Source organism: Dreissena polymorpha, chromosome 9 (assembly GCF_020536995.1).
Source record: "Dreissena polymorpha isolate Duluth1 chromosome 9, UMN_Dpol_1.0, whole genome shotgun sequence".
In the NCBI taxonomy this organism is placed as follows: Eukaryota; Metazoa; Mollusca; class Bivalvia; order Myida; family Dreissenidae; genus Dreissena; species Dreissena polymorpha.
The window spans coordinates 79,609,448-79,634,509 of NC_068363.1; the positions used below are offsets into that span (position 1 = coordinate 79,609,448).

At 35.1% G+C, this 25,062-nt stretch overlaps 1 protein-coding gene across 5 annotated transcripts in view; it reads right to left on the reverse strand.

The window, feature by feature from the left end:
- Positions 1 to 1,506: 1,506 nt before the first annotated feature.
- LOC127843595 (snake venom 5'-nucleotidase-like) overlaps positions 1,507 to 25,062 on the reverse strand; it is a 54,909-nt gene continuing 31,353 nt past the window's right edge. For 3 of the 5 annotated variants that reach the window (XM_052373275.1, XM_052373276.1, XM_052373277.1), the window contains 6 exons: positions 24,863 to 25,030; positions 24,270 to 24,442; positions 23,305 to 23,382; positions 21,310 to 21,434; positions 16,742 to 17,276; positions 1,507 to 12,131 (listed from right to left, as the gene is read on the reverse strand). In XM_052373275.1, the coding sequence (XP_052229235.1) occupies positions 11,946 to 12,131; positions 16,742 to 17,276; positions 21,310 to 21,434; positions 23,305 to 23,382; positions 24,270 to 24,442; positions 24,863 to 25,030 (1,265 nt within the window). In that variant the 3' untranslated portion in view covers positions 1,507 to 11,945. The remainder of the gene's footprint in view (positions 12,132 to 16,741; positions 17,277 to 21,309; positions 21,435 to 23,304; positions 23,383 to 24,269; positions 24,443 to 24,862; positions 25,031 to 25,062) is intronic. The other 2 variants (XR_008032224.1, XR_008032225.1) reach the window with 2 other exon arrangements.

The following is a 25,062-nucleotide window of genomic DNA, read 5'->3' on the forward strand; positions in this document are numbered from 1 at the left end:
GAAGAAGATAAGAGAAGGAACCTTAATTGGCACCAATATTATTTTGGACATTTGCCTGAATACAGTTTTTTCTCTGGGTTACCCGTTACTTTGTTATTCTATTAATCTGTATACTCATCTGCCTAATTGGTTTCTTCTTTGAGAACTTCTCAACAACTAATAACCATGAATTGCAATGAAACTTCAGGTTGTATTCCATAAAAGACACTCTGTTTCTGGACTATGTGTACGCCATTTGAGCCTGTTTGAGAAGCAACAAATGATATACCAAAGAAATCCACGTATAGCTCATTACCATGCATACACGCAACCCTTTTTTAATGCCTAAATACATTTTCCAACCATCTCTGCATCTGTGGCAATAATGAAGAATCTTTTTTTTAAGCATTGAATTTGAAAAATGAGCTATGAAAAAACAACAACTGTGTATAGAATTAATCACTCTGAGATCTACTTATTGATAGGCAGAGAAAAAGAAAACCCTTACTTACCGGTAAGTAGGTTTTGTTTGTACTTCCCAAATACGTTTTACATGATATATGCTTACAATACCTAAACAAGTTAAAATGAAAGATAATAAAAATAATGAGCATTTTTTCTACTTCTGGTTCAATCACTACTCCAGGAGCACCCTTTGGTAAGTTTTTGTGGACAGGCAGGGTTTCCTCTGGGTCCTTCAGTTTCCCCCCACACCACAAGACCACATCAAAATTGAATATCTGAATGTATGGTTTGCAAAACTACCGGTAACTGAGTTGCTACAGAGCTTTATATCGTATATAAAAAGTACACATAATATAATTCGCTACAGAGCTTTATGTTGTACATAAAAAGTACACAAAATATAATTCTTAACGTTTCAAAAAGAAACAAGGGACAAAATTGTCACAAAACCAGGTTTTCATTGTGAAAAAAATAACCTGATAAAGGGAGACAACTCAAACTGAACTTTTGAAATGAACAAACAAAATTAACCCCCTTTGTAAGTTGTTTCAAAATACCAGCAAATCTATTTTTAGTTGTGGCGACCTTGACATTGGAGATATTGATGTGATTCTTTCGTGCGACACACCGTCCCATGATGATGAACAAATGTGCCAAATGATATTAAAATCTCACTATGAACGACATAGTTATGGCCCGGACAAGCTCATTTATGGCCTTTTTTGACCTTTGAACTCAAAGTGTGACCAACACCTTGGAGATATCAACGTAATTCTTTCGCGGGACACACCGACTAATGATGGTGAAAAAATGTGCCAAATGATTTGAAAAATCTCACAATGAACGACAAAGTTATGGCCCGGACAAGCTTGTTCCGCCCACCTGCCCGCCCGCCAACATTTGCCAATCTAATAACCAGTTTTTCCTTCGGAAAACCTGGTTAAAAACGGATTATTTAAGTCACTTTAAATAAATTGCTCAATTGTAACTTTCATAAGGGTTATTATTTAATTTAACTTACTTGCCAAAAGGCTGATTGGAACAAAAAATATAATACACTGATATTTGAAATGCATATTTATTGTGCTAATCGATTGCATAAAAAACCCTTCAATACACATATTAAACAAATTGTTCAATCACAAACAACATGAATTGAAGAACAAATTTCACAAAACACATCACATAAAAACACAATTTACATAAAACATTGGAATCTTATCTCAAGTTGTCAGACAGATATTAATTTTAATGTAAAAGAAAATGTATTATTTAATATTGCTAAGCATAACAAAAGTGCATTTTCATTTTGATAGTGAAGAAAATAACTATGTGTATAAGCTATAATAATAAATATAAATATATAATATTTTTTTATCTATCACACCCTGATATTTTCAGCATTTTATTATCTGTATCTCTGATTGTTTTAGAGAGAAATATTGATTATTGAAAACATGTTTGAGAAATAAAAAGGAATTAAAAAATATGTCGGACCAGTGAAGAGTGCACATCAGGTCTAAAGAAAAAGATAATAAATTCAACACGTGTCATGCTACATTGTTCATAACCAAATTGTTTTAATTAATGTCTAATAAAATTTGCAAAATGATAGATTAAGACATTGATCATCAGATGTTGTATTTCTGAATGTGTTCATATCGGTTAACAGTTTGGTATATATATATGTATGTTTTAGAATGCCCATATACTGTCAATGCAACCAGCACCATTACATGTTAAGCAGCTATGGAATGTGTACAGAATGTGTTGATAAAATATTATTATTATATAGTTATAATTGCCTTTGTCAGTTAGAAGGTCTGATTCAATCAATTCTAAAGCCTCATTACAAGCCTTTCCATCACATGTTTAACGATAGTAGCAAGGTAATTATAGTACTTAATAGTGCTAGATCCCCCACCATGACCTTTTTGGCCTTCACATGTGACCAAGACCTTAAAGTGGCATGACTGTCTCATGCCTTTTGCAATTTACCTGAATAAGATAAACACATGAGGCAAGTTTCATGAAAATCCTTTAAAGGATACAGGAGACTTGAAAATACTGTTCAACCTTCACGTGTGATCTTGACCTTATATTGACATGGGAAATCGTCGCTGTCGTTCTCAAACCTCATAGCTACAAAATGCCATCTTTTCAGGAGAGAGAAAAAACCGTCACATTTTTTATAACGATGTTTTAGAAATTGAAATTCTGTAAAAATACCAAACAAATAAAGCTGCAACAAACGGTATAAGCCGTAGACGTGAAAGTCATACTGATAAGTCATACTGATATTCAGAAATGGTAGCTACGACATTATGTCACCACAGTCTTTTCATTTTTATGATGTACGGCAATTCGTCCTGATACGAAACCTCATAGCTGCAAATATAAAAACGTTTTTGTCAAATTTATCCAAATGAAATGACGTTACTATAGGTGAAATGACGTCGCTACAACTTGTTGCCCGAAAAAAAAAGCCAACAATCAAGCTACAACATTTCGTCACGTGGCTTTTTCAAGGGCTCTGATTGGCGTAGAGCTACGAGATATAGCACAAAACATGTGCCAGACTATATATATTTTCGGAAGACGAAAAAAAAAATGAAAATGTTGGAGCTACGAGGTTTGAGAACGACAGCGACAATATGTCTTTTACATATGGTATCAATAATCAAGACATTTGAGTCTAATTCTAAAATAGCTTTTAAACGGGCCTTTCCACGGTTTGGTAAATTGACAAAAAAGTTGTTTCAGTTTTGCAAATTTTCATTTAGTTATGATATTTGTGAGAAAACAGTAATACTGAACATTTACCATGCTCTAATATAGACATTATATGCATCTTTTGACGATTTAAAAACCTGAAAATGATAAAGCGTTGCAACACGAAACGATTGAATAATTTGGAGAGTTCTGTTGTTGTCGCTATATTTTGTGAAACTACGATGATTGCTTATATATACTATAAAATACATCTGACATCTTATGTGGAAGAATGGTCGAGGGGTCTAAGTCGGAGACTTTTTACGCCAGGACTCCAGGGGTCAGTGGTTCGAGCCCTGTTTAGGGTTACTTTTTTTTCTTTTTTAAATTTTATTCTTGATTTTTTACTGGAGCTTTTTAGAGCAAATGCTTACATTTATCAATAGAAAGCATTTAATGACAAACTTCAAAACATGCCAAAATCTGTGAAAAGGCCCCCTTAAAAGATAAAGCACACTATAAAGCAGGCACGAAAAACATTGACTCTAAAAAGAAAGTAGAAAAATTACACCTTTAATTGTGACATTAACCTTGACCAGGCTTAAGTTCCCATACATTTCAATGACCTTTACCTTTGAGCCAAGTTTTATGAATGTTTTAAAGGAAGACCAGGCTGACTTGAATGATGACCTTGTCCTTGAGCATGTGTGCATAACTCAAGCTACCTTTGAGCCAAGTTTTATGAATGTTTTAAAGGCAGACCAGGCTGACTTGAATGATGATCTTGTCCTTGAGCCGTTGTGCATAACTCAAGCTACCTTTGAGCCAAGTTTTATGAATGTTTTAAAGGAAGACCAGGTATTGAGCTGACTTGAAATGGTGACCTGGTCCTTGAGCTGGCGTGAATGACTGGTGCACTCTGGACATAATTGTCTATAATGGCTACACATTTTAGGCTAATTTTATGAAAACCAGTTTTATGACACATGACACATAGTTATGACATGAAAATACAAGCTAACATTTTCAACTACAAATAAGGCCTTTCACCCTGAGTTGGTATGACTTCTGCACATGGTCTAAAGGATCAAAAGGTTTTAATAAGCAACATTTTATAAATATCATTCAAAGGTTAAAGGGTTTAAAGAGAATCTAATAAGTCTAATTAAACTGTTCTAGCACCAGTAGATGAAGAGAGCATACATTCCAAATGAAAACTGTTACAGTAAGTGATACTAACAGGTGAGTATTTATTTATTTAATTAAAATGCGTATCTGCTGAAAAAAATATTGTTAAACTCTTACAAATTAAATTAAAATTCTCAGAAAAATACAAACTGATTGATATGTAAACATGTATCATATTAATACATATTAAATAACAAGAGGGCCTGAAAGGTCAAAGTCGCTCACCTGAGATAACAAGATATTTTTGGGACAAATCTTCTGAGCAAGTTTCATGCAGATCGGAAAATAAATTTGGCCTCTAGAGCGTTAACAAGGTTTTACAATAGCCATATAAGGAAAAATGCCCTGCCCCCTGGCGGCCATGTTTTTCAACCGACCGGCATCATTGTCGAACTCATCCAAGATATGATTGGGATGAATCTTCTGACTAAGTTTTATGAAGATCAGACAATAAATGTGGCCTCTAGAGTGTTAACAATATTTTACTATAGCCATATATAGCCATATAAGGAAAAATGCCCCGCCCCTTGGCAGCCATTTTTTTTAAGCAAACGTAACCATTTTCGAACTCATCCAAGATATCATTTAAACCAATCTTCTGACCAAATTTCATGAAGATTGGACAATAAATGTGGCCTCTAGAGAGTTAACAAGGCAAATATTGACGCTGCACAACGCACAACGGGCAAAAAGCGATCACAAAAGCTCACCATGAGCACGTTGTGCTAAGGTGAGCTAAAAACAATTCAATATGTCATTCAAAATTGCATGTTAACATACAGTGCCCTAACAACTTTATACATGATTGTGGCAGTGAAATCCTGAAATCTCCTTGTACAAAAATCATGTGAACTAGCAATACATAAAATGGATTGTTATAATGCCATACTATTTCACACCATATTAATACCCAAAAAGACTTACACTTTTCTCCTTGTTAATAAAATAATTTTGATAAAAAAATCCATAAGATGTTTATATGTTTTAAGTGCACATTCAATTACATATTCTAACATCTTTGAACATTGGCAAAACAAAGATGGACACATAAAACTGGACTTGCATTATTGAATTTATTTCAGTAAACATTGACAATGTCTTCAACAACTTAACTGTAAGTGAAAGCTGGTAAGAGCCATCATTATTTTACCTGGTCCAATTGTCTATCAACATCAAGACTGCCAAATTGTCACAAAGTATGCCTGTTAATATATGTATCTCTGTTACAGTGATTGTTGACAGTTATATTAACTTGTTGTACAAATGAAGGCACAGAAAGTGATGGATATTACAACAAACATGGAAATGCTCTGAAACATGGTCTTCAACCTTATTCTCATTTATTTTGTCGCGTCAATTAAAACAAGGGCCGTTTGTAAAACATGCATGCCCCCCAAATGGGCTGTCAGTTATAGTGGCAGCCATTGTGTGAATACTTAAGAAACCATTTTACTGCTTCAGGTCACTGTGACCTTGACCTTTGACCTAGTGACCTGAAAATCAATAGGTGTCATCTGCCAGTCATGATCAATGTATCTATGAGGTTTAATGATCCTATGCCTCAGCGTTATTGAGTTATCATCCTGAAACCATTTTACTGTTTGAGTCACTGTGACCTTGACCTTTGACCAAGTGACCTGAAAATCAATATGGGTCATCTGCCAGTCATGATCAATCTACCTATCAAGTTTCATGATCCTAGGCCTAAGCGTTCTTGAGAAATCATCCGGTGACCATTTTACTGTTTCAAGTCACTGTGACCTTGACCTTTAACCAAGTGACCTGAAAATCAATAGGGGTCATCTGCCATTCATGATCAATGTACCTATGCAGTTTCATGATTCTAGGCCTTAGGGTTCTTGAGTTATCAGCGGGCAACCTTTTTACTGTTTTGAGTCGCTGTGACCTTGAACTTTGACCTAGTAACCTAAAAATCAATAGGAGTCATCTGCCAGTCATGATCAATGTACCTATGCAGTTTCATGATCCTATGCCTAAGCTTTGTTGAGTTATCATCCAGAAACCATTTCATTGTTTTGAGTCACTGTGACCTTGACCTTTGATCTAGTGACCTGAAAATCAATAGGGGGTCATCTGCCAGTCATGATCAATGTACCTATGAAGTTTAATGATCCTAGGCCTCAGCATTATTGAGTTATAATCCTGAAAACATTTTACTGTTTTGAGTCAATGTGACCTTGACCTTTGACCAAGTGACCTGAAAATCAATATGGGTCATCTGCCAGTCATAATCGATGAACCTATGAAGTTTCATGATCCTAGGCCTAAGCGTTATTGAGCAATCATCCGGAAACATGTTTCGAGTCACTGTGACCTTGACCTTGAACCAAGTGACCTGAAAATCAATAGGGGTCATCTGCAATTCATGATCAATGTACCTATGCAGTTTCATGATCCTAGGCTTAAGCATTCTTGAGTTATCATCTGGAAACCATTTTACTGTTTTGAGTCACTGTGACCTTAAACTTTGACCCAGTAACCTAAAAATCAATAGGAGTCATCTGCCAGTCATGATCAATGTACCTATGAAGTTTCATGATCTTAGGCCTAAGCATTGTCGAGTTATCATCCAGAAACCATTTTACTGTTTCAAGTCACTGTGACCTTGACCTTTGACCTAGTGACCTGAAAATTTATAGGGGTCATCACCCAGTCATGATCAGTGTACCTATGAATTTTAAAGATCCTAGGCTTAAGCATTCTTGAGTTATCATCTGGAAACCATTTTACTGTTTCAAGTCAGTGTACTTGACCTTTGACCTAGTGACCTGAAAATCAATAGGGGTCATCTGCCAGTCATGATCAATGTACCTATGAAGTTTCATGATCCTAGGCCTAAGCATTGTTGAGTTATCATCCGGAAACCATTTTACTGTTTTGAGTCACTGTAACCTTGACCTTTGACCTAGTGACCTGAAAATCAATAGGGGTCATCTGCCAGTCATGATCAATGTACCTATGAAGTTTCATGATCCTAGGCCTAAGCGTTCTTGAGTTATAATCCGGAAACCATTTGGTGTACGGACCGACGGACGGACCGACATGTGCAAAACAATATACCCCCTCTTCTTCAAAGGTGGCATAATAATAAATGTGGAATCTCAAGTAAGGTCAGCAGGTTAGCTACATACCCACACAAGTTCAGCCTAATTCCTTCATTCGAAGTACAAATTTAGAGCAGAAGCAGTTTTTCTATTTTTAGAAACAGTAACCTTGACCTTTGGCTAACAGGCCAGGTATACTATCCCTAGCTGCATCTTTTTAAAGGACAGAGTCACAAACAATTTCAGTGCAATACCTTCACCCAAACTCAAGCTATTGAGCAGAAACAGTTTTCCTATTTTCATTAACCCATTTATGTCTAGCGTCTAGAAAAAATGCATTGGCAAACAGCATGATGCGGCGTCTCATCAGGGTTGCGCTGTTTGCTTAAAGGAATTTCGGTAAGAAATATTCTAAATATCGAAATAAATATACTAGACATCCCCAATTTTGGAAATAAATTGATCCATTTTGGAAGGATGGGAGAGTCCACTAAACATTCATGGGTTAACATTGTCCTTGATCTTCACCCGCCTGGTCCAATTTACATTTACTGGGTCATATTTCACCACAAAATACTGTACACAAAAGTTTACAAACATTTGTCGATATGTCAGAACGAATGCATTAATAAGAGAAATGCAGTATAACATTATGTGACATTTAGAACAATCCTAACAAGTTTTACACTCATTCAAGGTTTATTCATCATGGTAAATGGTGTAAAGAAAATATTGCATTAGGTTTCATTCAATCAAATTCTTAAATTGAGCTGTCAAAAAACAAACACACCAGTGTCTCTATTGCTGCAATCTAACACGCACATCTTTCATAAATTCAGTAAATCAGCTTTTATTTCAAAACCAAAAGGCAAATACCTTGAAGTAGACAAAACACACTGACTAAGAAATATCTAAGTAAAATGTAAAATATGAATATAACAAAAAAAAATATAGTGATTGCAAAAAATACAAAAAGAAAAAATAGATACAGAAAGCTAGTAAGCAATAATAAAGATAAAAAATTATTGTATAAGAATGAATATAAAAAATAAAAAAAACTACTACACATGTAACAAGAAAAAAGGAAAAATGTCACTATGTTAACAAATATGGAATGATGGATAATACAACTAAGCCCCTCTATACCAATAAAATATGAGGTATAACATAATTAATAATTATAATATATGATTATTTTACATCTTAATATAGTAAAACATACGCAAAAAGATAAAGCATGCGTCCATATTGTAAAATTCTTCAGTCCAAACAAAACACCGCCCAATACTTTCAATACATTAAGTAAAAGGCAAGCAAAAAAAGGGTGGAAGGTGTATATGATATGACCAATTTGTCATTACATTTTGTAAACTAACATAACGTACATAAACTTAAGATAATGCTGTAATTCAGGTGTGATTATTCAACAACTTAACAAAAAGTTCTTGGCATACATACTCTACATAATATCATGTATACATGCGGTGGAATAGACATACTATTTATCAACAATTAAAAAAACAACTCATGTCTACAAAGACACAAGAGCCCAGACTTTTTCAATGCCATACAACAAATTTAAGTAAAGAAGTATAACAAGTCAATCCCAACATCCATGATAAGTTAATTTAAGTGTTGTTGTTTTCGATTCCTTTCATGCCTTCATTTGTTCTTTATTTTAAGAACATATGGACAATAAATCTTTACTCATTTCAAGCTCAATATTCTTTCGTAACTTGACATTTGTTTAAAAATCTGCGTTAAGAAAAGATGAAATACTGTAATACAAAATGACAAAATGAGGTACTTTAAGAGGAATTCATTTCAAAATGCTATTTTAAAACAAAATATTAATGTCTTGTTAAACATCAGCACTCTTACACTAATGAAGTTTGCATACACATTGTCTCCCCATTTTCCAGGGTTCCATTTGTAAAATAAGCTAATAAACAATCACACCCAATAAATATGTAATATAACAAAGTAAGGACACCTTGATTTTATTTTATATCCCCAGGGCTGCTGTAATATAACAAAGTAGGGACACCTTGATTTAATTTTATATCCCCAGGGCTGCTGTTTAAACCTTTTTATCTATTGAACCCATACAAATGCTTTAAGTTTTTTTACAAGAACAAACAACTTTTGATAAATATGCAAGAAATGGATTGTTAAAATTTTGTGTTCATAGCAATTTATTCGCAATTTCATCATGAGAATATGTTGCAGCAGTAACAATGTAGAACAAGGGCTGTTTGTAAAACATGCATGCCCCCCATATGGGCTGTCAGTTGTAGTGGAAGCCATTGTGTGAATACCTTTTTTGTCACTGTGACCTTGACCTTTGACCTAGTGACCTGAAAATCAATAGGGGTCATTTGCCAGTCATGATCAATGTACCTATGAAGTTTCATGATCCTAGGCGTAAGCATTCTTGAGTTATCATCCGGAAACCATTTTACTGTTTCGAGTCACTGTGACATTGACCTTTGATCTAGTGACCTGAAAATCAATAGGGGTCATCTGCCAGTCATGATCAATGCACCTATGAAGTTTCATGATCCTAGGCCTAAGCGTTCTTGAGTTATCATCCGGAAACCATCTGGTGGACGGACAGACGGACCGACCGACCGACATGTGCAAAACAATATACCCCCTCTTCTTCGAAGGGGGGCATAAAAAATAACATTTGAAAATATCACACACCTTCATGAAAAAAATTGTTCAATTAATATAAAAAATATCTCAAAAAAAGTTATAAAAAACATCACCAGATAAATTGAAGCACTTAACAAGTGCAAAAATACTATAAATCTAAAACATTAACATTATTTTAATCTTAACAATTTATATACATGTATAACTAAATCAATGAACTAAAGGGTCTTTACAGATGTGACTACCTTACTCCTCATACCTGCCTACAGGAATATATATCTACGTACAGATTTTCACCACCTTCGACCAACAATGACAGATTTCATGGATGACTATTAGATGACCCAAATTCATCAAATTTTTACCAGTTAAAACACAACAAATAACTAGAATTAAAAGAAGCTTTTTCAACAAACCAGATATTTAATTCATTTAATATAGTTGACATGAAATTTTTTGGAATTGCTAAATAAGAAATCTTCGTTGGGACGTTACATTTGTGGATTGTTTCTATAATGTCTGATATAAGACGTTAATGTTCAATTAACATAATATTTCGTTGTGCAGTTGACCCTGGAAAATCCATAAACATTTGTGACAGAATAATAATACTGAGTTACAGTAATAAAACAAGAGATGTGTTTGTGAAACAGAATGCCCCCTACTGCGCCTCTTTGAAGCCATATATTTGACCTTGAAGGATGACCTTGACCTTTCACCTGTTAAAATGTGCAGCTCCATGAGATACACATGCATGCCAAATATCAAGTTGCTTCAATATTGCAAAAGTTATGACCATGGTTTAAGTTTTGTGACACATACAATGACAGACAGGCCAAAAACAATATACCCCCAATCATTCGATCCGGGGGCATAACAAATTGCCAATACAAGAACCCAGTATCAAGAACATTCTCAACTCAGAAGATGAGGTTTGAGTCTCCACTCAGCTGAGTATTGAGAACGTTGGTCAGCTCACAAACAATCTAATATCCCAGCTATAAGTACATATTCCTCCTAAAACTCAGGGTTGTGGTGGACTCAAAAAAGATTTTATGAACAAATTGAGTATGATGGTCAAATTCATCTAGTAAAAAATTGAGAAAAACTTAAGTTGAGTCAGTATATTGCCTTAACCCTTTCCCACTTAGAAGCTAAGTGAAAATGGCTATGTGCAAACAGCATAAAAACCAGAACAGCCTGCGAGTAACTAGCAGTCTGTTCAGGTTTTATGCTGTTTGCTGCTCATCAGTATCTAAGGATTTGAATTGAAACCTTTAAAAATTGGATCTAGTAATACAGGCCTTTAATTGAATATAACTTTCTAAGGGACTACAAATGCGACAAAATACATTTCTTAGTGGTAAAGGGTAACCCCTTTAAGCGCTGGAACCGAATTTTGAAGGCCTTTGCAAACAGAATAGCAAACAGTTTGGATCCTGATGAGACGCCACGTTCTGTGGCGTCTCATCTGGATCCAAATTGTTTGCAAAGGCCTTCACAATTCGGTTCCAGCACTGAAAGGGTTAAAGTCGTTCATGATAAGTCTGTAAAGTCCACACACGCTTATCAAGGTAACACTTTCCCCTTTATTGTATTTTTCATTTAAATGAGGTCTTTTCTGAGCAAAAATCCAATTTAGGCGAGAAGTGTCGTCCCTGATTAGCCTGTACTTAAAACTCTGTTTTCCCATATTGAGGGACACATCAAACAAACAATATGGGATCACAATGGAGAGGTCCCTTTCTTGACCAATAGCTTACGTTAACAAAAATGTGAAACTACTCAATTAAAGACTAAAACTACAGTACGAAAATCAATTGACTAATGACTAACAACAAAGAATATGCAGAAAACAGCCATAAGTATTTCTTATGTTCAGTTGCCACCGGTCAAAGACTCCACTGAGTTTTGGCGGCTGTCGGTCAAAGACTCCACTGAGTTTTGGCGGCTGTCGGTCAAAGACTCCACTGAGTTTTGGCGGCTGTTGGACTCCTGAACAATGGCCTCCAGAACATGTGCACCCACTTTCATATCCTTCTCAGCCAGTAGGCGCTTGATGGTCTGAAAGATAGTTTTATAACATATCTATTTTAGCTTGATTGCATCGAAAGCCTAAGGCTTATTGAAAAGCTCTGGAGTCAGTTTCCTGGGTTGAACCAGTACTTGATGTCTTTGGGAAAGGGATGTTCGTTTGGGAGCTAAAGAATGCTCCAACAGTGGTGTTCAAACCCTTGATCTCCAGGTCGCAAAGCGGACTCCACATCCACTACCCAACGACCACCTTTTTAGCAAGACGCTGCAAGCATTTCAAGGTCAAAGTGTGTTATTTACTAGAAATCAGGAAAATCCAAACAGAAATGCATTTCAATGCGTAGGTGTGGGTGTGTAATTTACTGGTTGTCACAAAAAACAGCATTGGCATGCCAGAATAAGTCAGATACTTTATGTATTTTTATGCAAAAGTGAGTAATTTACATGTGAACATTAAAACACAGAGTATTGGCATGCCATAATTATTGTACAGAGTATCGACATGTCATAACTTTTGTAAAGAGTATTGGCATGTCATAATTATTGTACAGAGTTTCGGCATGTCATAACTTTTGTAAAGAGTATTGGCATGCCATAATTATTGTAAAGTATTGGCATGCCATAATTATTGTACAGAGTATTGGCATGCCATAATTATTGTACAGAGTATTGGCATGCCATAATTATTGTAAAGAGTGTTGGCATGCCATAATTATTGTAAAGAGTATTGGCATGCCATAATTATTGTACAGAGTATTGGCATGCCATAATTATTGTACAGAGTTTCGGCATGTCATAACTTTTGTAAAGAGTATTGGCATGCCATAATTATTGTAAAGTATGGGCATGCCATAATTATTGTACAGAGTATTGGCATGCCATAATTATTGTACAGAGAATAGGCATGCCATAATTATTGTTCAGAGTGTTGGCATGCCATAATTATTGTACAGAGTATTGACATGCCATAATTATTGTACAGAGTATTGGCATGCCATAATTATTGTAAAGAGTATTGACATGCCATAATTATTGTACAGAGTATTGGCATGCCATAATTATTGTAAAGAGTATTGGCATGCCATAACTATTGTAAAGAGTATTTGCATGTAATAATTATTATACAGAGTATTGGCATGCCATAACTATTTTAACGAGTATTGGCATGCCATAACTATTGTAAAGAGTATTCAGGCATGCCATAATTATTGTAAAGAGTATTGGCATGCCATAATTATTGTAAAGAGTATTGGCAAGCCATAATTATTGTACAGAGTATTGGCATGCCATAATTATTGTTAAGAGTATTGGCATGCCATAATTATTGTAAAGAGTGTTGGCATGACATAACAATTGTAAAGAGTATTGGCATGACAAAACTATTGTCAAGAGTATTGGCATTCAATAATTATTATACACAGTATTGGCATGCCATAACTATTGTAACGAGCATTGGCATGCCATAACTATTGTAAAGAGCATTGGCAATACATAATTATTGTACAGAGTATTGGCATGCCATAACTATTGTTCAGAGTATTGACATGCCATAATTATTGTACAGAGTATTAACATGTCATAACTATGTAAAGATAATTGGCATGCCTTGACTATTGCAAAGAGTATTGACATGCCATAATTATTGTACAGAGTATTGGCATGCAATAATTATTGTTCAGAGTATTGGCATGCCATAATTATTGTTCAGAGTGTTGGCATGCCATAATTATTGTAAAGAGTATTGGCATGACATAATTATTATACAGAGTATTGGCATGCCATAACTATTGTTCAGAGTGTTGGCATGCCATAATTATTGTACAGAGTATTGACATGCCAAAATTATTGTACAGAGTATTGGCATGCCATAACTATTGTACAGAGTATTGGCATGCCATAACTATTGTTCAGAGTGTTGGCATGCCATAATTATTGTAAAGAGTATTGGCATGCCATAATTATTGTACAGAGTATTGGCATGCCATAACTATTGTTCAGAGTGTTGGCATGCCATAATTATTGTACAGAGTATTGACATGCCAAAATTATTGTACAGAGTATTGGCATGCCATAACTATTGTAAAGAGTATTGGCATTCAATAATTATTATACACAGTATGGCATGCCATAACTATTGTAACGAGTATTGGCATGCCATAATTATTGTACATAGTATTGACATGACATAACAATTGTAAAGAGTATTGGCATGACATAACTATTGTCAAGAGTATTGGCATTCAATAATTATTATACACAGTATTGGCATGCCATAACTATTGTTCAGAGTATTGGCATGCCATAATTATTGTACAGAGTATTGGCATGTCATAACTATTGTACAGAGTATTGGCATGCCATAACTATTGTAAAGAGTATTGGCATTCAATAATTATTATACACAGTATGGCATGCCATAACTATTGTAACGAGTATTGGCATGCCATAATTATTGTACATAGTATTGACATGACATAACAATTGTAAAGAGTATTGGCATGACATAACTATTGTCAAGAGTATTGGCATTCAATAATTATTATACACAGTATTGGCATGCCATAACTATTGTTCAGAGTATTGGCATGCCATAATTATTGTACAGAGTATTGGCATGTCATAACTATTGTACAAAGTATTGGCATGCCATAATTATTGTACAGAGTATTGACATGCCATAATTATTGTAAAGAGTATTTGCATTCAATAATTATTATACATAGTATTGGCATGCCATAACTATTGTAACAAGCATTGGCATGCCATAACTATTGTAAAGAGCATTGGCAAGACATAATAATTGTACAGAGTATTGGCATGTCATAACTATTGTAAAGAGTATTGGCATGCCATAACTATTTAAAGAGTATTTACATGCAATAATTATTGTACAGAGTATTGGCATGTCATAACTATTGTAAAGAGTATTGGCATGCCATAACTATTGTAAAGAGCATTGGCATGTCATAATTATTGTACAGAGTATTGGCATGTCATAACTATTGTAAAGAGTATTGGCATGCCATAACTATTGTAAAGAGTATTGGCATGCCATAATTATTGTACAAAGTATTGACATGCCATAACTATTGTAAAAAGTATTTGCATGCAATAATTATTGTACAGATTATTGGCATGCCATAATTATTGTACAGAGTATTGGTATGCCATAATTCTTGTACAGAGTATTGGCATGCCATAATTATTGTACAAAGTATTTACATGCTATAATTATTGTACAGAGTATTGACATGCCATAACTATTGTTCAGAGTGTTGGCATGCCATAACTATTGTAAAAAGTATTTGCATGCAATAATTATTGTACAGATTATTGGCATGCCATAATTATTGTACAGAGTATTGGTATGCCATAATTCTTGTACAGAGTATTGGCATGCCATAATTATTGTACAAAGTATTTACATGCTATAATTATTGTACAGAGTATTGACATGCCATAACTATTGTTCAGAGTGTTGGCATGCCATAATTATTGTTCAGAGTGTTGGCATGCCATAACTATTGCAAAGAGTATTGGCATGCCATAATTATTATACACAGTATTTGCATGCCATAATTATTGTTCAGAGTATTGGCATGCCATAACTATTGCAAAGAGTATTGGCATGCCATATTTATTGTAAACAGTATTGGCATGCCATAACTATTGTGAGATATCATTTCAAGTGTGAACCACAGGGTTTTGATACCATCAATGATGTCCAGCATTTGCAGTGTCTATGACAATGTTGCAGATGCTGTGTTTGCAGATTTTTGTGACTCTAATTACTCAAACTCTGCTAAATATAATTATATCAAACTTCTGTTACTCAAGGTCGTATACGGTTGACAGACATTTTTGAGAAATCAAAGGACTCTTGTTTTCAATATTGAAACAAGATATGTGTTTGTCAGAAACACTATGTCCCCTTCTGCGCCGCTTTGAAGCTATATATTTGACCTTTGACCTTGAAGGTTGACCTTGACCTTTCACCACTCAAAATGAGCAGCTCCATGAGATACACATGTAGCCAAATATGAAGTTGCAAATGTTATGGCAAAATGTTAAAGTTGGAGCAAACAAACACACAAACCAACCAACCAACCAACAGACAGGGCAAAAACAATATGTCCCCCACTATAGTGGTGGGGGACCTAAAAATGAAAAGATTTTAAAATTGTATAACCATCACAGTAAATAACTTTAAAGAATTGCTAACTTTTATTTACCGCCTGTATATGTTTTATATGAAAATTACATGAGCATGCTAACAAACTGTATCAACATATAAAGGATATTTGTTTACAGTAACATATTATATCATCACTGTTAAAAGAGACAACTCAATGTTTAATGTTTCTTTATAAACATTCTGAGCTGAACATACATATAAAGCAATTCTCATCCCAATTTGCCATCCCTACAATTCCCAAAAGGATGAAAGGTTTAATCAATTTTAATTCAAAAGAGCATTATCTGCAATTGAACAAATAAAACTACCCATAATATATTATCATAAGATTTCACGACACAAAAACAAATATTCCCAATTCCAGGGAATGTTTGCACTAATAGTTCATAATTGACCTGGCAACAGTATTTTTCTTAATTCGAAAAAAAAAGAGAAAAATACTGACCGCTTCATCTGCCTTCACAATGCGTCCCTCCACCTTAGGACAGAGGTGCGTCTGCTTGTCCTCTTCCGCCTCGATACTCATCTGCCGCACGTACGCACTAGCCGTCCCTCCTGTCAACTTCTTTGGCGCTGTTCTCAGCGGTCTCTTGAACGCCTGAGTTACTTTGGCAAGATGGGCCAAGTGGGCCGCGTCGCCAATATTGCTGTCGCGCCTGTAAGAAAATGGCGACTTTTCCATGGCAGATTGGGCAGTCATTGTTCTGTCGTCTGCCGTTCGGGGTTTCTTCTCTGGACTGCCTGCTACCGATTGGTTATTTGTGGCGATTGATGCAAGTGACATAAAACCACCCAATTTACTGGTGCTGAATGGTTGTGAGTTAGAGGTGGGTGCGTTAGTTGCGACTGTTTCTTCTTTTTGTGCATTTGCATTCACGTCTTTGGCACTGGAGTCTGGTACGTCCAAGGATGATGTCGGGGTTCTGAGTTTCACCTTTTTCATGAACTTCTCAACCGTTTTTTGTATGAGCATTGAGCGCCTGGTTAGAAGACAAAATCACACAAACTTGTCACTCAGAATTGATTAACTGTTAGTCGGTCATGTGGGAAACAATACACATTTTATAACAAGGCTCCAATTGACATTGTTGGCTCAGGAACTACTTTAAAGTACCACAGATACTCTAAAGTATACTTCAAAGTACCCAGGGTACTGAAAATAAGACTAAAAAGTGCTCGGAGTAAGAAGGGTTACTTTTTAAAGTATTTTACATGCCACAGTAAATTGTTGTATACTTAAGAGTACAAGATGTATTTTTAAGGAGTACCTGAGCCCAAAATGACCAATTTATTCAAAATAAGAATAGAGCAGAAGAAAATAGTCAAAATGTATTGAATCCATAAATAAAGCATGTTTGTCGCCTTCTTCTTAATACTACCTTATAACCCATTATAAATAATCATTGGCAATGCCAGTTCACAAGAAATGTTGATTTAAAAACTTAAAAACAAACTCGTAGCTATAAAAAAAGAATATTTACAAGTAAGCATTATAAGGTTTTTTCATTGAAAATCAAACTGTAGTACCTAAGCTAGACAAATGTCATCTATTACATTCTTGTTGCAAAGTTCAAGATAAATAAAATTACTAAAAAACTTGATCATCAAAGACACATGCAATTTGTATTCATTCTGACATAATTATATTGATCAACTCGATCAAAATTAACACGTTTCATAGCCTAAGGAAGCAGAACAAAACAAGCTGAAGCTGAAGTCAACAAAATCCCAGCACTGCAGCTTTGTTTCATGCAACAGCACTAAAATAAACTTCTGTTGTTATTTGCCATGTAAATGTTATTCAGTAATCCAAAAGCATTTGTAATTGTCATTAGATATTTGTCAGTGACCCTAAATACGGTAATACCACTAAGACATGTATCAAGAATTAATGTAATATCTTTAATTCATGAAGAAAATTTACCCCCCAAAAAAAATATTTTCCTCAAATACTAAGCCATTCCCTAGGCAAACAGATAGAACTTCAGAGAACAAAACAACAGAAAAAGCTGCATTAAATATCAATAGAGATGATCTTGCGAAGCTGCATAAACATGAACCTTATTTCTTCAAAAACACTTAGTTAAACATAATCTTGATGAACAGATGAAAACTTCACACCATATTTTTTGATTATAAGGCCCATGGACACAGCAACTTTTTTCCTTCTTTATAAAGTACCAGAAAACGTCACTTTCCCTATGAGAAAAAACTACAAATTTCCCAATTGCTGTAAAAAAAAAATCCCAATTTGAGGTTTCCAAAAAAATATTTTTTCTTTTAAATAAAGTGTAACATTTTGTTAGTTTTCCTAGGCAGCTATGTTGCTTGAACCAAAATTAATACAATATTGACAACTTGACAACATTTAGTTATTTGGGAGCAAAAAATCATATACACCAATTTCCCAAAAAAGAGACTTCACAACGTGAATTTTCCCAATTTCAGGGTTTTTTGCGCCCAATTTTCCCAATTTGACGGGTACAAGTACTTTTCCCCATGCTCAATTGTTAAAACGCACTAAGTGACCCCTTGACCTAGTTTTTGACCCAGAAAGGCCCATGTTCTAACTTGGACTTAAGATCATTTAGATAAAACTTCTGACCAAGTTTGGTGAGGATTGGATGAAAACTACTTGAATTAGAGAGCAGACAACATGGTGAGGTTTAAAATGCACTAAGATACCCTGTGACCTAGTTTTTGACCCGGCATGACCCATATTCAAACTTGACCTAGGCATCATCTAGATACAACTTCTGACCAAGTTTGGTGAAGATTGGATGAAAACTACTTGAATTAGAGAGTGGACAACATTGTGATGTTTAAAACACCCTAAGTGACCCCGTGACCTAGTTTTTGACTTGGCATGACCCATATTCAAACTTGCCCTAGACATTATCAAGATACAACTTCTGACCAATTTTGGGTGAAGATTGGATAAAAACTACTTGAATTAGAGAGCGGACAACATGATGAGGTTTTAAACACACTAAGTGACCCCGTGACCTAGTTTTTGACCTGGCATGGCTTATATTAGAACTTGACCTACACATAATCTAGATACAACTTCTGACCAAGTGTGGTGAAGATCGGATTTAAACTACTTGAATTAGACAGCGGACACCATGCTCAATGTGTAAAACGTACTAAGTGACCCTGTGACCTAGTTTTTTACCCGGCAAGGCCCATGTTCGAACTTGGCCTTAAGATCATCTAGATACAACTTCCGACCAAGTTTGGTGAAGATCGGATGAAAACTACTTAAATTAGAGAGCGGACAACATGCTGAATGTTTAAAACGCACTAAGTGACCCCATGACCTAGTTTTTGACACGGCAAGGCCCATGTTCGAACTTGGCCTTAAGATCATCTAGATACAACTTCCGACCAAGTTTGGTGAAGATCGGATGAAAACTACTTGAATTAGAGAGCGGACAACATGCTGAATGTTTAAAACGCTCTAAGTGACCCCGTGACCTAGTTTTTGACCCGACAAGGCCCATGTTCGAACTTGGCCTAGACATCATGTAGATACAACTTCTGACGAAGTTTGGTGAAGATCGGATGAAAACTACTTGAAATAGAGAGCGGACACTTAATACAGACCGACCGACATTTGTTTGTGGGGGTATAACAAGCAATTTTATTGAATTGATATCCCCCGCCTCTTCCTCTTATATATATATATACTAATACCAAGTTTCAATGAAATCCGCCAAAGCACTTTCAAGATATGGCTCCTGGACACAAAAAAAGCATTTTATCAAGATACAAAGGGCCATAACTCCGTTATTAACAGATGGTTTACAATGCCATTTGGCATGAATAATCCTCTTATCCATATATATACTCATACCAAGTTTCAATGAAATCCGCCAAAGCACTTCCAAGATATGGCTCCGGACACAAAAGTGCCGGACTGGACGGACGGATGGACGGACGGAAAGACGGACAATGCCAAAACAATATCCTTCCGCCTCTGGCGGGGGATAATAATCGCTGGAACAATAGGATGAATACCAGACCTTTGCATCCATTTTGTCATATTTAGCATGGACTTAATTATAAGAGAGGTTAACAAATATTCATATGGAAACCTGATTTACCATCAAATTATAACTTCCAAATATTTTAATGCATATATTGATGCAATCTTAACTTACTTTTTTGTTATAAACAATTCATATACAAATGCTGTTTATGCTGTCATTTTAAGTGGGCTGTTCAAATGAAGATTTACATTCAGAAATCTATGAAACATTTGGAAATAAATTTAAGGACAGTCTTATAAAATAATTCCCCAATGTTTTTATGAAATTTTAAGGTAAAATTGTGTGTCCTGTAATCAAGAAAATACAGTAATCACAGGCAAAAAACACCTTGTGCCATGCTTCATCAAAAAAAGTCAGAAAATCTCACATATAGGTCACCCTACTCCTCCTAACCTCATTGGCTAAGCATGAAAATAAAGGTGTAACAAATTGAAACATAAATAAGTGCACAATTGAACGAATAAATGCCTGTAAGCATAAAATAAAATTCTCTTTGTTAAAAGTGTATTAAGCGCTACAAAGCTGTTATCAAAAGTGAGTATCGAATTGATCTACAGTGAACTTTAAATGAAAAATTTTGTATTTTTTTTCAACACTTTAAAAGCAATGCAAATTACAGACATAACTTTTCTTAAGCTACTAAGAAGGGGTTTAATGCATGTGACGTAAAGTGTCTTCCCAGATTAGCCTGTGCAGTCTTGACAAGCTAATCAGGGCAGCACTTTGTGCTTTTACAGGAAAATTTGATTAGAAGAAGTTGCTTCTCAGCAAACATTCAGTTAAGACAGAGAGTGTTGTCCCAAATAGCCGTGTTTTATCAAATAATACAATAACCAGAAGAAGCCATCCAATAATCAATTATCTATCAAAGAGAATAACAATTTAAGACTTTGTCTTTCGTACTTATCCTTTCGAACATGAACCAGCAGGTCTCCTTTGAAAACATAACCAGGACACGTACCTGATGATGCTACATAGACTCTGTCGATGGCCAGATCTGCAGACTTTCTCATTCAACAGAATCTGTACAGACTCGAAATGGTTCCTGATGGCCGTACTGATGGTTGGACACTGCTCAGACTCGACCTGATTCAAGAGTCGAACAATTGAGCCTCATTCTGGTAAAACTGGGCTTAACGCACATGCATTATGCCCTATTTTGCAGAACAAGGCCCAATTTATCTTAACCCTCTACCACTTAGATACATATTTAAACGCATTTGTTTTCCCTTAGAAAGTTAAATTTAATATAAGACCTTTCTTACTAAATTCAAGTTTTAAAGGCTTTATTTGCAACCCTTAGTTACTGATGAGCAGCAAACTGCATAAAACCTGAACAGACTCGCAGGCTGTTCTGGTTTTATGCTGTTTGCACATTGCCATTTTCACTTTCCTTCTGAGTGGGAAAGGATTAAGCACACAATTGTGTTCATATAGTTTATACAACATCATTTTTAAGGATCATGGACAATCATTTAAACCAAAGTAGTCCAGCTTTTTTTAAAATGGTTCTTGTGTAGATAGCATGTTTTCTAAGTAAAGAGGAGCCCACCACATCATTACAATGACAAGGCATAGAGTTATTCAACTTATTAATAACCATTCAATGCCTAGAATAGAGTTCTTCTACTTATTTATAGCCATTTAAACGTGATCATTGGATAATTTAACATCGAGAAGCATTTATGTTTACTTACAAACCAATAACTTTGTCATAGAGTACAAACATATTTATACCAGTACCTTTGCTTATACATTTCAACAGTTTTGGAAAAAAACAATTCAAAAGCATGTTTAGTTTTTTATTTGCAGCATCTAAAGTTTTTAATAATGCATTTTAGCATTGTCATACCAGCCGCTTTGAAATAAAATTTCAATATATCATTTGGCAGGTTTAGAAATTATCCCCCTTGTAAAGCTTATTACTTCCCTTGGATTGTATTTTTTGACTTTTGACCTTGAAGGATCACCTTGACCTTTAACCACTCAAAATGACCAGCTTCATGAGATACACATGCATGCCAAATATCAAGTTGCTATCTTCAATATTGCAAAAGTTATGGGCAACGTTAAAGTTTTCGGACGGACAGACAGACTGACTGACGGACAGTTCAACTGCTATATGCTATCCTACCGGGGGCATAAAAATAATAGAACTGCATTCTCTCTAGTTTTTTTAAATCCCCTAATACACTGAACAATGGAAATTTCTTATACTCATTACATACTAATAATACTTACTTACATGTATTTCAGCTAAATTAAGATAATTTCAGTTTATTAAAAATGTGTTCATTCCAAAACAAACAAACGCTATGAAAAATCTATTACTCTACCCATGGGCCATATTTCACAATTTCATGGGAATCAAAACATCATTGGTACTCTTAAGGGAAAATTTTAGATCAAATTTTAATTAAGAACTAAAACCTTTTGTGCTTAAACAAGGAAAGAAATTAATCATTTAAGCAATATTAACTTGCTTTAAACAAGTTCATGTAAACATTAAAAACAAGAGCTGTGTTTGTGAAACACAATGCCCCCTACTGTGATGCTTTGAAGCCAATTATTTTACCTTTGACTTGAAGGATGACCTTGACCTTTCACCATTCAAAATGTGCAGCTCCATGAGATAAACATGGATGCCAAATATCAAGTTGCTATCTTCAATATTGCAAAAGTTATGGCCAATGTTAAAGTTTGACGCAAACAAACCAACAAACAGACAGGGCAAAAACAATACGTCCCTCAGTATAGACTGGGGAACATAAAAAATTACCTGGCCAGACACTAAAGAAATTTTATAAATTAAATAAATTGCCCTAAGAAGCTTTGTGAAAACAGTTCCTGGTCCCATCAAGTGAACTGGTACATTAAAATGGCAATTCATTGAAAAAATGAGATACACACACGTATTTGGGCCATGACAAAACCCACTGATTATGATATTACATACCACTACAGGGCAGTCCTTAAAGCAATCATAGCCGTCTTTGCCCGATGCAATGTACTCCTTTGTGCACAGTCGGTACGTCTGAAAGCCATAATAATCATAAACATGAAAGGAAATACTTATGTTTACAACTTGAAATCAATGTGCATTGGACATAAAAACACTTTTATGAGTATTTTACATAAACTGCAAAGCGTTTTACTTCACTATGAAAATTGGGCATATACATATGTGTACTGTATTATTTCCTATATTTCTTAAGAGCATAAGAGCACAAAAAGATAATATAATATTTAGACACTACAACACAAAGGTATATTAGTATCTCAAATTGCAAATTCAAGCATAGGGGAACACCTGATTTGATTATTCATGCAAATTTGTAGCCCTGATAGGAAGTTCAGGAACAGGGTATCCCCTGATTGGGAAGTTCAAGAATATCATTTAATGTCTCACAGTAATGAAGAGGACTGTAAAACATTCTTAATAAGCAAATAAAGAAATAGACAAAAACTTTTATTGAAACAAGAGATAAGTTTGTCAGAAACACAATGCCCCCTAATGCGCCGTTTTTTTTTTACCTTTGACCTTGAAGGATGACCTTGACCTTTCACCACTCAAAATGTGCAGCTCCATGAGATACACATGCATGCCAAACATCAAGTTGCTATGTTCAATATTTCAAAAGTTATTGCAAAACTTTACTGTAAGGTTAAGGTTTTGGGACAGAATAACAGAATGACAGACAGAAAGAAAGAAAGACAGGCAAAAAACAACAAACCCCCGATCATTCGATCCGGGGGCATAAAAATATTCTTCAATAAAATGTGAAAATTGCAAAAACACATTAACCCTAAGGCTATCAAAATAAAAACAATTTTTGCATGTTTACAAAACTGGGCGCAAAAAACATTTCACAGAAAAATACTTCTTCAATAAAATGCAAAAAATTGCCAGAACACATTTACCTTATCAAAATCGAGATAATCCTCCTGCACTTTCACAAGACTTGATTCCACCCTGGATCCTGGATTCTTGCTGGCGTCATACACGAAGGAGAGGCCCGCTACCTGTGGGAACCGACCCTCCAGTTTGGGGACCTGTGACACACCATTCTCCAGGGCCGCCAGAACCACACGACCTTGAATAACCATGAAATTTTGAACCAACTATCGCATGGAACATTTGCACAATTGCAAATTTTCATACCACTTTGAGTCCATCCCCGACTTATGAGAGGGTAGACTTATGACTTAGTTTATAACCGCATGTGTTGGTTGAGTTTGCAAAAGTTAAATGGAAAGTTCAAACATAGTCTGGATATCACAAAAGACTTAAAACAACATTTAAAGGATCACTTTCACATTTGTGTACATTAGAGTTCATGTTTATGATGATTTGCCAGGAATGATGTTTAAAACTTTCATCTAAATTGGAAACAATAGCGTAATCCGATACCACCGAATTCAAATTGATCCAGTATTCACTCATCTTAAATATGAGATATCTGATATAAAAAATCAGGCTCGAGTGTAATCTCTAGCTTTAACATAATATTCACCTGAAACTTCGATAACAACAAGCGGGTCAACCATAGGTAGTATTGTCATCAAGTCGCGCAGTTGAAATTCACCCTTGTTGTGTATCCGGTCGGACCGAAATGTACCGGAATTCATTAGGCAGATATCAGCCGGTACAGCTTCCAGGATGATATCCGTTATGAAATTACCTGGAACAAGGAAATGAGATGTAATTAACTGT